Below are 12,273 nucleotides of genomic sequence, written 5' to 3'. Positions count from 1 at the left end.
CAAGAAGCCAGAAATATCCTCTATAGCTTCATGAATAATGGCTTCAAGATTTATAGGTTAAAAACAATGGCAATGAGGAGCTGAAAGCAAGCAGGGTGCTACATCAAGGAAAAGATAAAGGAAGAAAAGCAAAAGGGAGAGTATGATAACAAAGGGTTGAAAAAAGAAAAATAACTTGATGCTGGCCCTGATAACAAGGACTGTTTCATGTGTATGGAGGAAAAGAAAATTTCTAATGGAGAAAAGATGGGCCAGTTAGTAAAGGAGTAGGGATAATGGTTTTTAAATGCCTGTGATTTGAGATTAAAAGTAACAAAAAAAGGCAAAATAGCAAATGAACCATCACTTTGCCTCAAAGAGAAAGGAAATAGTAAGTAAGAAGAGTAAGAAGAGTAGAAGGGAAGAGAAAAAATAGCGAGAGATATAGATAGATAGATATATCCACATACACACACATATACTATATATATATATATATATATATATATATATATATATATATATATATAGTATATTTGTGTGTGTGTGTGAATTTAAGGCTAATAATAAAGAAGCAAAAACACATTTTTGAGGAAAAATATAGAAGAAAGAGTAGATACAATCCTTGTCCACTTATACTGTGAGGGATAACAATAAGAACAGAAAGGATGCTTGTGTTTCAACCAACCACCATCTCCAGAAGGTTTTTGGAAGTGATTAATGAGTCCAAAAGTATTTAGCAGGAGCTGTTCCAGATACAGCCACCAAATGCCATCCCTATAAATGTGTATGAAGTCATGGTTCTCTGCCTGCCTAGTCCATTGTTTCCTAATAATAATTGCCATATAGCTATTATGCTGTGCTATATTAGTGCAGTATTAAAAATATATTCCCAAATCTCAGGATATTATGGATTCTTTTTTGTTTTGTTTTAATATATCTTATTGTAAAAAACAGAATAGAAACAGAAAAACAGAAAAGGAAAACAAAATAAAACAGAACATTGTCAAATGCCCAATAGAACATCAGGGAGGATTCATATTATATAACAATATATTACCAGTTCAAGAAAGGATATATAATAGTATACAAATATATAGTATAATAGATATATAATAGTAGAAATATTGTATAATAGATATATATAATAGTAGAAGAAATTATATTCATGAGTGTCCATCTTTTCTTTGCTTCCTTGTAAGTTATTCTTTTGCTCTCTGTGTACTTTTTTACTTTTTTTCTTTTTTTTCCCCTTTCATCTTCTCCTACCTCCCCCAAGCAGGCTATAATTAAATACAGATATATGTGATAGATAGATAGATGATAGATAGATACATACATAGATAGATAGATAGAGATTATATATTCACAGAGACATACATACACATTTATGCCCCCCTACAGACCTCCCCACAGACACACACATCTATCTATACTCACACATAGAGAGAACAACATGTATATATATCTACATATACTCAGACACATCTATATACACACACATCCACCCACATGCAAACATTCATCCAATACAACGTAAGTATGGCTGACGTATGATGTAAATTTCTCTCTTAATTGAATTTTTAAAATTGACATCTTTTTTTTTCCTATCCCTGCTAACTCTTCTGTTATAAATCTGCTCCTTAACTTGCCTTGCTATTACTTAACCTCCCTCTACCCATGGATCCCTTACTTATTTTCTTCCCCCACCCTTTTCTTCCCTTAATTTCTTTTATAGTTTTTGGAGGATGCTATACCCTTGATATAATATTGCCTATTTAATCCATTCCCTATGCGAGTATGTTTTCAGAACTATGAGCCCTCCTCCTCCTTCTAATGCCTCTGTGTTTGTTCTTTCTCTGCACCTCATTTGTATAACATAATTAACATTTTTACCTTTTTCTAGATGGTTTTGCTTTTTTTTGGAATATACTCAATTCTGCCCCAATCTTTCTTTTGAGCTACCCAATTACTGATGTCAATCTTAAACATATAGTATACATTTTCATAGTTTAAAAAACCATAAACATTTTGTCCATGTTAAGTTCCTTAAAATTGATCTTTGGTATTAACTCTTATATGTTAAATTTTCTATTGAATTTGGATTTTGGTTGAAAGAAAGTCCTAAAAATTTGCAAATGCATGGAATATCCATCTTTTTTCATTCAATATTATGGATAATTTTGATGGATATGATTTTTTGGCCACAGGCCTAGTGTTTTTGATTGTCAGTTTATATGATTCCAGGACCTGTGGTCTTTTATTGTGGCTGCTGATAAGTCTTGTACAAGTCTAATTGTATATCCAGCATATTTGAATTGTTTTTTTCTTGTTTCCTACAGAATTTTCTCTTTGACCCAGGGGTTTCAAAATTTAATAATAACATATCTATCTATTTTCTACTAAGGATCTCTTTGAGGTAGTGATCTATGGATTTTTCTAATTTTTTTCCCCTCATGTTCTATCTATCAGTCCAATACAATTTCCTTGGATTATTTCTTTCATTATTGTGTCAAAGTTTTTTGTGTTTTGTTTTGTCACAGATTTCAGGTAGTGCAGTTATTCTTTTATTTTCTCTTCTTGATCTGTTCTCCAGATCTGTTGTTTTAATTAGGTTTCATACTCCATTCTATTTTTTCATTCTTTATATTCTATTTTATTATTTCTTAGTCTCATAGCTTCACTGGCTTCCCCTTGCCCAATTCTAATTTTCAAGGTGTTATTTTTATCCTTAAAACACTATATCTCCTTTTCTAGATGGTTAACTTTTTTTCATAATCTTGCTTTTCTTGGATGGTTTTTAGTTTTAGTTTTCCTCAATGTCTCTCATTTGATTTTTAAATTCTTTTTTGAGTTCTTCTTTACATTTTCTCTGGACAGGGGGCTATTTAATGTCACTCTTTGGGGTAGACAAAGCTTTTTTATATTTCAATATCCTCTTCTAAAGATGCACCCCAGTCTCCCCTATTTTTATAGTAATTTTTATGGTTGGGTTCTTTCTTCTTTGTGGGATTTTTTTTTCTTTTTTAAAGGAATTATTAGTGTAAGCCCCTCTAATAGTAGGGGAGAGATGGTTCCTCTGCCTTCACTTCAGTTCTCCCCTCTGACTTGAAACTCCCAAGAACTTCTTGCCCTGCGAGTACTGGCAGCCAGTAGCATCCCTGCCCCACCACTTCTGCACTCCCAGGGTGCTGGTTCCTTCTTTCCCAGGGCACCGTCTCTGCAGCACAGCTGGGCCTGGCATTGCTAACCATTGGAGATTCCCTCTCTCTTCCAGTAGCCCTCACACGGCCTGGGAGGTGAAAGTCTCTGGTTCTTGCTGAGGTTCCAGTTGCCCCAGGAATCTTCACTGGGTGTTCTGTGGAGCTAGCTCAGAGGTATTTGCCTTCACACTGGTGAATCCCTGGCCTGGGAGCTTTTTTTGTTGTCCCAGGTGGTCTCCTGTTCTGCCCCAATCTTCTTGATTTTTTACCAGTCTATATTTGCCCAGAGGTGCAAATTTGTTCTGTTTGTGGGGGAAATATGAAGGATGTTGAGGAAATATAGAGAACGTGAAATTTACTGAACTACTCTGCCATCTTCCAAGAATCCTCTCTGAAGTTATGGATTCTTAAAGAAGCAGAGAGCTCTATACTTGGAGTCAAACAACTCACTTCAAATACTGGCTCTTTCATTTTCTCTCTCTGTTCCCTTGTACAAATCATTCACTGCTCTTTATCTTAGTTTTCTTGCTTCTGTGTGTATGTGTGTGTGTGTGTTTTTAAGATATTTAGATTAGAGACTCTCTGAAGTCCCTTCCAACACTAGGTAACATTAAGAAGGACCAAGTCATGTTTGCCACTATATTCCATAATTATTCCAATATGTACCATGAACTATAATCCCAAATAACATGATGGACATGCCCAGGTCTTTGTTTAGCATATAATGTCAAGGACCAAGACATGACTTCAGCCTGAAAACATATTAACTGCTAAAATAGGCCATCTGAATGACAAGTACTTAATGGAAAAGGCACAGGAAAAAAACCCTAACACCCAAGAATTTTGAATGATCATGCCCAGGAATGGGAAGTAATGAGTCAAGCAACAAAGGAAGACAATATAAAGTCGTGGAAAGACTTCATTTACCTTGAACTCAAAATAGCTGGATTCTAATGCTGGTTCTGCCACTTATATGAGGGATTTTGAGGGAGTTGCTTATCTTCTATTTATCTATGACATGAGACTCAGATAATACATTCACTGTGATCACCTTCAGTGCTCAAGTTTCTGATTCTATATTTTAGAAGAACAAAAGTCATCACTGCTTTGGGTCATATATAGGGAGAAAGGTAAGCTTCATGGAAAATTTGCTATACAGAGATAGTGCAATGTAGTACAGAGGGAACTATCCTAAAGACAGGAATTCAAATCCTACCTTTGCATTTTGCTGATTATATGACCCAGGATATGTCATGTAACTTCTCAGTGCCTGAAGCAGCTCTTAATACTCAAAGTTGCAAAGAAGGTGAGTGACCAAACTGCATTAGTTGAGGAAATTTCCTTTTTAAAAGCTCCCTATATCGATGAAATTACATTCCTGATTTGTTCTGTCTCAGTCTTTGTCTTTCTCTCCTTCTCTCCTTCTCTCTCCTTTTTTTTCTCCCTCCTCTCTCTATCTTTCTCTCTCTCTTTCTTTTTCTCACTCTCTTTCTCTCTCTCTCTTTCTCTTTCTTGCTCTCTTTCTTTTTCTCACTCTCCATCTCTCTCTCTCTCTACACACATACATATACATATATAAATGCATATATAAGTATATACACATCCATAAACATGTATGTATGTATGTGTATATATACAAACATGTATATATTGTGTATTTATATATGTATGCGTATATATATTTATAGATTGATAGGTAGATAATGAATGCATGAATTAAAAGCATTAGATTCAGTGAAACAAAGGAAAGCTTGTTAGGTCTTGGTTTGGTTTTCCTTAGAGGAGAGAAGAATTAGAAAAAAAAAAAAGCTACATCTAATCTGGCTATAAACTAGAAGCAATTTGTGAGGATTGACAAAGAACATCTCTATTCCATATGATTTAACTAGAATTTAAGATGACATAAGGGAAAAAGCAGAAGCCATTATCCTGAACACTTTAGAATAATTGAAAGTCAGGGAAATCCAGTATCCTAACATCAGAAAGAACCAAATGGTCTCTGGTGTCTCCCAGCCTGGTGAATATCCAGCTCCAACTATTGAGGCAAAGAAGATGAGTTAAGTCTTATCTAGTGATGTTTTCAAATACCAAGAAGTGGAAGTTTAAATGTAGCTACCCTACCCCAAGCCCAAAATTGAGATCATCCAGATCCCCTGTCCAAAATCTTGGAAAAATGATAATTAATTTAAAGAGGCAATGCACATTTTAAATACCAGTCAAAAGTGAAATTGATGGGAGGTAAATTAACTCCACACTTCCCAACATTTTCTTCTTTCTTGGCCTAACAGATAATAACATTAGAATTTGGTTGGAATAAGATGATTGATGCCAGTTCCAATGATCTTGTGATGAAGAGAGCCATCTTCACTTAGACAGAGAACTGTGGGAACTGGATCACAACATAACATTCTCACTCTTTTTGTTGTGGGTCACTTACATTTTGTTTTCTTACTAATTTGCTTTCTTTTTTTGATCTGATTTTTCTTGTGCAGCAAGAGAATTGTATAAATATGTTTATACATATTGGATTTAACATGTATTTTAACATGTTTAACATAATGGATTGCTTGCCATCTAGGTGGAGGGAAAGAGGAGAAAATCTGAAACACAAGACTATGAAAGGATCAATGTTGTCAAATTATCCATGCATATGTTTTGAAAATAAAAAGCTTTAAAAATTAAAAAAAAAAAGAAGTGGGGGTACCTTTTAGCTGAAACACTTTACAATAGTGCATTTTAAGTACTTTCATAACTAAATCTCTTTCAGTAGGTTAAAGATGGTCCCCTTCAGTTTGTTTGTTTGTCAGTTTCCAGTCATATTCAATTTCTCATGATCCCATTTAAGGTTTTCTTGGCAAAAATACTGGAGTAATATGCATTTCCTTCTCCAGTTCATTTTATATGGTTAAGTGACTTGCCTAGGGTCACACAGTTAGTACGTATCTGAGACCCAATCTGAACTCAGAAGTATGAATCTTCCAGACTCTATGCCCAGAGCCTTATCTCAGCTCCCTGGCTGCTCAGCTTTATGATAAATTCTGACCTATTGTGACAAGGATTATACAGAAGTTCAAATGTATGTGTTCTTTGTAAAACTGTATTGAAACCAATCACCTCTGTATATTTAGCTACTAAAAAGATTTCTCTGGTACTTCCCTAAGATTGAGAGGGTTTCAGAAATAATATATAAATATAATATTACTTCTTCCCTCACCCATGCTTTATACCCTTTCCATCATACTGACAGTTTTCCATAGAATCATTACCACAGAGAGGATTCTACCATTAGAGATAAGTATCTATCAGTATTAGAAACATTAGAAACATCTATTTTCCAGACTTTATAACTCAACCAGAAATATTCACAACTGACAACAGTTTGTGAAGCTTGAGATTTTTTCATACTTTCTCAAATTTAATTTTGGAAGTAACTTACAAAGTCACTAAAAGTGTGTAACACATTTTTTCACTTCCTGTTTTGCAGTATGTATTCTAAGAAAAAACTGTGTTCTATGTCTATTATATAAAATCTACTTTATTAAATTGGTAAAGAAAAAAAGAAGGAAGGAAGGAAGGAAGAAACCCATGCTCAAAAGAAAAAAATAAAACTTTTTTTTCCAAAAAGAAAAATTTTTAAACATTTTACAATATCTCCAAATCAGATGATCTTTATAAATTCACAAGACATCCAGAAGGCCTTTCCTTCTTCCTGAGAGAAAAGACCACCAACCAATTTGATGATATAATTTCATTCTGGTTAAACAATTAGAAACAGATAAAGTCCCAAAGATGCCCTGATTCTGGTTTAAGAAAAGATCAATGTTGGAATGTTTAGGAAAATAACAGCTTAAATTGCATCAACTTGTTAAAATGAAGTTTTTTTTTTTTTTTTTAATGCTGCAAGTCATCATTTTAATTTCTATGTGCTCACAGTTCTGTGTGGCTTGAAATAATGCTTATCTTGGTATATTGGTGAAGTCCAGCTGTGTGTGTGAAATTCTATTTAGCAGCCCTTTAAATAACAGTGAAACCATTTCCCTTTTATGCTTCAGGTATTTTAACTTCAACAGTCATGAGCTCAAAAGACCAACCTGATATTCCTCTCTCTCTCTCTTTTTTCTCTTCAAACAGCTATTTTGTGACAGTAAAAAAATAGCACATGCCTCAGAGGGGCTGGATTGGGAAGACAAAGATGCCGCAGACACACTGGTCGATAACGAGGTCCACTCAAGGATCATTAATCCTTTACGCCTGTTTGTTAAACAGTCTCCAGTGTCAAAGTCCGGTCAGATGTCATATGCAGACAGCATAGAAAACTTTTGGGATTGGTTGTCTAACATCACGGAAGTGCAGGAGCCATTGGCAAGAACTAAGCGTAGACCAATAGTAAAAACGGGGAAATTTAAGAAAATGTTTGGATGGGGCGACTTCCATTCCAACATCAAGACTGTGAAACTCAACCTTCTCATCACAGGGAAAATTGTTGACCATGGCAATGGCACTTTTAGTGTTTATTTCCGACATAACTCCACGGGTCTGGGTAATGTCTCAGTGAGCCTGGTACCCCCGTCCAAAGTGGTGGAATTTGAAGTCTCCCCCCAGTCCACACTAGAGACCAAGGAATCCAAATCTTTCAATTGCCGCATTGAATATGAAAAAACAGACCGGGCAAAGAAGACTGCACTGTGCAACTTCGACCCTTCGAAGATCTGCTATCAGGAACAGACTCAGAGTCATGTCTCTTGGTTGTGCTCCAAACCCTTTAAGGTTATTTGCATTTACATTGCCTTTTACAGCGTCGATTATAAACTTGTGCAAAAGGTTTGTCCTGACTACAATTATCATAGTGAGACTCCGTATTTATCCTCTGGCTGAATCTTTAAGAGATGGCAGAACTGGGGGACATTTGTGACTGGAATAACTGAAAATGGAGTTCAGCTCCTCACCATAAAGATTACTTTTGTTTGGGGCAGTGGACCTTGCTTCTTTATCAGGTTTTAAAATGATTAAAAAAAAAAAAGTCTTCAAGTTTGTGGCCGTGTTTGTGCTGTGTCATAAGTAACCTACAGAGTCAAACTGTTTATGTACTATCGTTTTCATTTTAGATGATGGTCTGGAAATGTTGCTGGGTGGTTGTTGTTGTTTTTAAAGAAGGTATCAGATGGTAGCAATATGAGATAAGAAAGGACACAAGTTTGCATGTGAGAAACACTATTTTTGAAAATGAGTCAAATTTGCAGATGAGTATTAGAATTCTGCTTAGCAGATACATGGAGCAGCTAAAAAAACTGCATTGGACAAAGAGTTTTAGTTCTAAACTGACTTCTTTTTATTTCACTATTTTCTTGTTTTCACCCCTATGTAATCAAACATTTTATGGAAAATCAAAAAGAAAAACTTGTTTGAAAATTCACCTTTAAAGGAAGAGACTGTGTCACAGTGGAACTAATGCACATTAACAGAAATAGATAGGCTGTGTTGAATTAGCACGGCCTGGTTTGTTATTGAGGCCCTTATGTTTATAATGTTTTCCATCTAGTTAATAACAGTGTGATGGGAAAAGTGTGAGGTTTAGAAATAAAAGACTATGTTCAGATCGTGGCTCTGTTATTATCTGTGTGATGTGGGGCAAGTCACTTAATTTTGGGGGTCTCAGTTTTCTCATCTGTAAAATGAAATGACTCTTAGATCCTTTCCAGTTCTATTAAGAATTCTATTTGTGTTTTGTAATAGTATTAGATGAGATACCATGGAATCTGTATTGACAAGAAGAAAGATCCATTTTTAAACATCATCATTACTCTACTGAGATTACCAAAATTTAAAATAAATACAAATATCTAAGTATGATCCACCCATAGCAAATAGCTTCATCTTGTTAATTTGTATTCACAGGATTTTACACACACACACACACACACCATCTTTACAATAAAGGAAGCAACTAAAATGATAGAAAGAAAATTGTGGACTCTGGAGTCCTAATACTTCGTGTCCCTGGATTGTATTTACTTTTGGACTGAAGGGATTCTTCCCATATGAGAATAAAAGGTTGTTCATGTTAAAATGTTGCTATACTGACAACCAAGATGCCTGACTTTCTAGTCTATGAACCGTACTTTCTAGTACACATTAGTATGGTACTTCACAATTCAGTGTCTGTAATCTTATTATTCTTTAAGGTACAAAATGAGACGATCACTGACTTAAAAGAGAATGATTAAAAGAGAGAGAAAGAGACAGAGAGACATAGAGAGGAAATCTCTGTTGCTTAGAGGTCCCTTTAATGAATGGCTTTCTAGACTATAGCTCACTCATTTTCCATATTTCTTTGTAAAATTTCAGACTAAAGTATTTTATTTGTTAAAATAGGTTTCATCCAAAAGCCAGTATTCATAAGACTATTTGTTTGACATTTTCTTCCCTTTTTCCTTCCTTCTTTCCTTTCTTCTTTTCCTTCCTTTCTCTTTGTTTCTCTTGTTCCTTTCTTCCTTTTCCCCTCTTCTTTCCTCCCTTCCTTCTTTCCTTCCGTCTTTTTTTTCTTCTTCTTTAAAATGAGGTTGGAAGAAGTGGAGGAGGAAGAATTATCCTAACAAACAAATTGCTCTATCCTCACTAGCCATAAAACCTAATTGTTACCATCATAAAACTTAATTTTCCATTTCTTACCTTGTGCTGCTGCTCTGTACACAGTATTCTGTTTTGTATAAGTTGTATTGGACTTAGTGGTATATGGTAGTACAGGCTAGAATGTATTGCTCTATTCTGAGTTTGTCCGGCTCTTTGTAATATTGTTGTAAGTGATGATTTGTCTTTTTACCTTCCTCTATAAGCAATTTAAAAATGCATATATATTGTACAGTATGTGGAAACATATGTATATATATATATATATATATATATATATATATATATATACCTAGAGTTTTCTGTGTACATATAGTGTATGTGTACACATTTCTATGTAAATAAAGAGAATTTGCTAAATCTGTCACTTGACCACAGCACATTTATTTTGAAAGACCTACCTTACCACCCCAGAAATGTTAATCTACTCATTTTTCCCCTTATACTACATTCAAGTCATTATAGAAATAGTGATGCTAAAGTAGCATAAAATAAGGTAAAATTCTAAGAGTAAGTGATGTAGAATCTTGAGCAACATTGATTCTGGGCAAGGAAATAAGCTAATCACAATTCATACTACTTGTGTTTTAGCTGAATACGAAGGCATGCTTCCTGAAAAAAGAAAATGCACTCCTCTAGATGTATTTAAAAATGAATAGAATATATGCCACAAATATACTAAATCATAGCTTCTTTTTAAGACCTGATAATTTTCAGCCAGAGTACTTGGCATGGTATAATTAGGTTTCTTTAAAACACTCAAATACATTAAATTATTACAAAGCCATTATTGGCTTAGAGCACCGCAGTTGAGGCAAAAGCCATTTTGTAAACCAGTTTTTGCAGCCATTCACAAATTGTTCAGAAACATAAAGAAAAACACACATGTGTTTCTCAAGATAAGAACCCAACTAAAACACCAATGGCAAAAAGAACAAAGAAAGCCCCAGAGAAGCAGACCAAACAAATGTTAGAATATTCAATCATTCTGGGAATTGAATTTACCAAACAGGACAAATCAAAGCTGATGGCCAAAGAGAAAAACAAAAATAAAACCTGAATGCTAACTTCATTAGATATAGTTCCACCCTATATTAGGAACAATGCAAAGGTAGAAAGCAAATTTCCCTAAATTTTTGTTTTTTAAATAAGCTGATATCAAAACAAATCCAGAAGCCAAGCCAAGTATAGAAATATTATATTGCTTTTTAAAATTGTTATATCTAGCCTTTTAAAATTGTTATATCTATTTTTAACAGGTATGTGTGAGTGTGTGTAACACTGACTCTGTAGGTACTTTCCTGACTTATAGCACACATATTTTAAGTGGCATATATTATATTGAGTGCATAAAAGTTCAAATCTCTATCATTGGCCTTTTAGTTATGATTACTGGCCTAACAACACGAAAGGAAAGAAAACTCAATAACCTTAGCATTAGGAGACAAGGGTCCAGATCCAAGGTAATCTTAGGGTTGTCACTTCACCTGGAACATAGAAGGAATTCAATTTATTTATTGGATTGTATCTATAAAGTGAAGGGATTAGACTAGACTGTTTCTTTATAAATATACATACATTCAATAAACATTTATTAAGTACCTGTAATGTAGCAGGTACTGTGCTAAGCACTGGGCATACAGTTAATAAAAAGAAAAGTAATCTCTGCACTGAACAAGCTTATATTTTAAGGGAGAAAAACAACATGCAAAAGGAGGCAGGAAACGAGTAGGGAAGAGATGGGGCACAGGGGGTACTTGTGGATGGTGAGCTGCACTTTGCTTCATCGTTGAAACCAAACAGGGCAGCAAATGCAAGACAGAATGATCTGAGAGTCTAGTTTCTTACCTCAATAAAGTAAGGCTGTAAGAGGTATTTGATACTCTGTCCCTCAGCCCTCTAAAAAAAAAAAAAGCGGGGGGGGGGGGGGGGGGGGGAGGAGAAGAAACTAAAGGAGATGGAATCAATCAAGGCTTGAGTTAGTTACATGGTGGTGCATTCTAAAAGTGATATGTTTGACCAGGAAGGGCATCCTGAGCTGAAATCAGGCAAAGCATCAGATACAAGATAGAGTAAATACGTACATATTTACAAATGAATCATGAATTTTGACAAATCAAATCAATAAACATAAGCTATATTATTTTTCTCAATAACTAATAAATAAATATGTGTTGAAATGACTAAGCATTTATTCATTGTTATTTTATTATTTCATTTTCAGTGATTTGACCATTCCAGTAATTGTATCTTGTCTATTAAAAAAGGTTATAAAAGAAAAAGATTTTTTCTTTGTAACTTCCTTTGTAACCTAGTAACTAATTCAATATTAGTATGCTGTAGGCAATCAATAAATGTCTTGTTAAGTGGAGTAGATGTTCTAAATAACAATGCTCAAACACTGAAAGATTCTCAATCTTTAAATAAAAATTCCATTATTTTCCTTGTGTCCTCCTTACTTAGG

General features: G+C 34.5%; 1 protein-coding gene across 1 annotated transcript in view; it reads left to right on the top strand.

The window, feature by feature from the left end:
* The window catches only part of NXPH2 (neurexophilin 2), a 149,302-nt gene extending 141,102 nt beyond the window's left edge, over nt 1-8,200 (top strand). The window contains exon 2 of the mRNA XM_023499195.2: nt 7,314-8,200. Coding sequence (XP_023354963.1) covers nt 7,314-8,057 — 744 coding nt within the window. The 3' untranslated portion in view covers nt 8,058-8,200. The remainder of the gene's footprint in view (nt 1-7,313) is intronic.
* The last annotated feature ends 4,073 nt before the right edge of the window (nt 8,201-12,273 follow it).

The sequence above is a fragment of the Sarcophilus harrisii genome, chromosome 3 (assembly GCF_902635505.1).
Source record: "Sarcophilus harrisii chromosome 3, mSarHar1.11, whole genome shotgun sequence".
NCBI classification, from domain to species: domain Eukaryota; kingdom Metazoa; phylum Chordata; class Mammalia; order Dasyuromorphia; family Dasyuridae; genus Sarcophilus; species Sarcophilus harrisii.
This window is presented reverse-complemented; position numbering and strand designations above follow the sequence as displayed.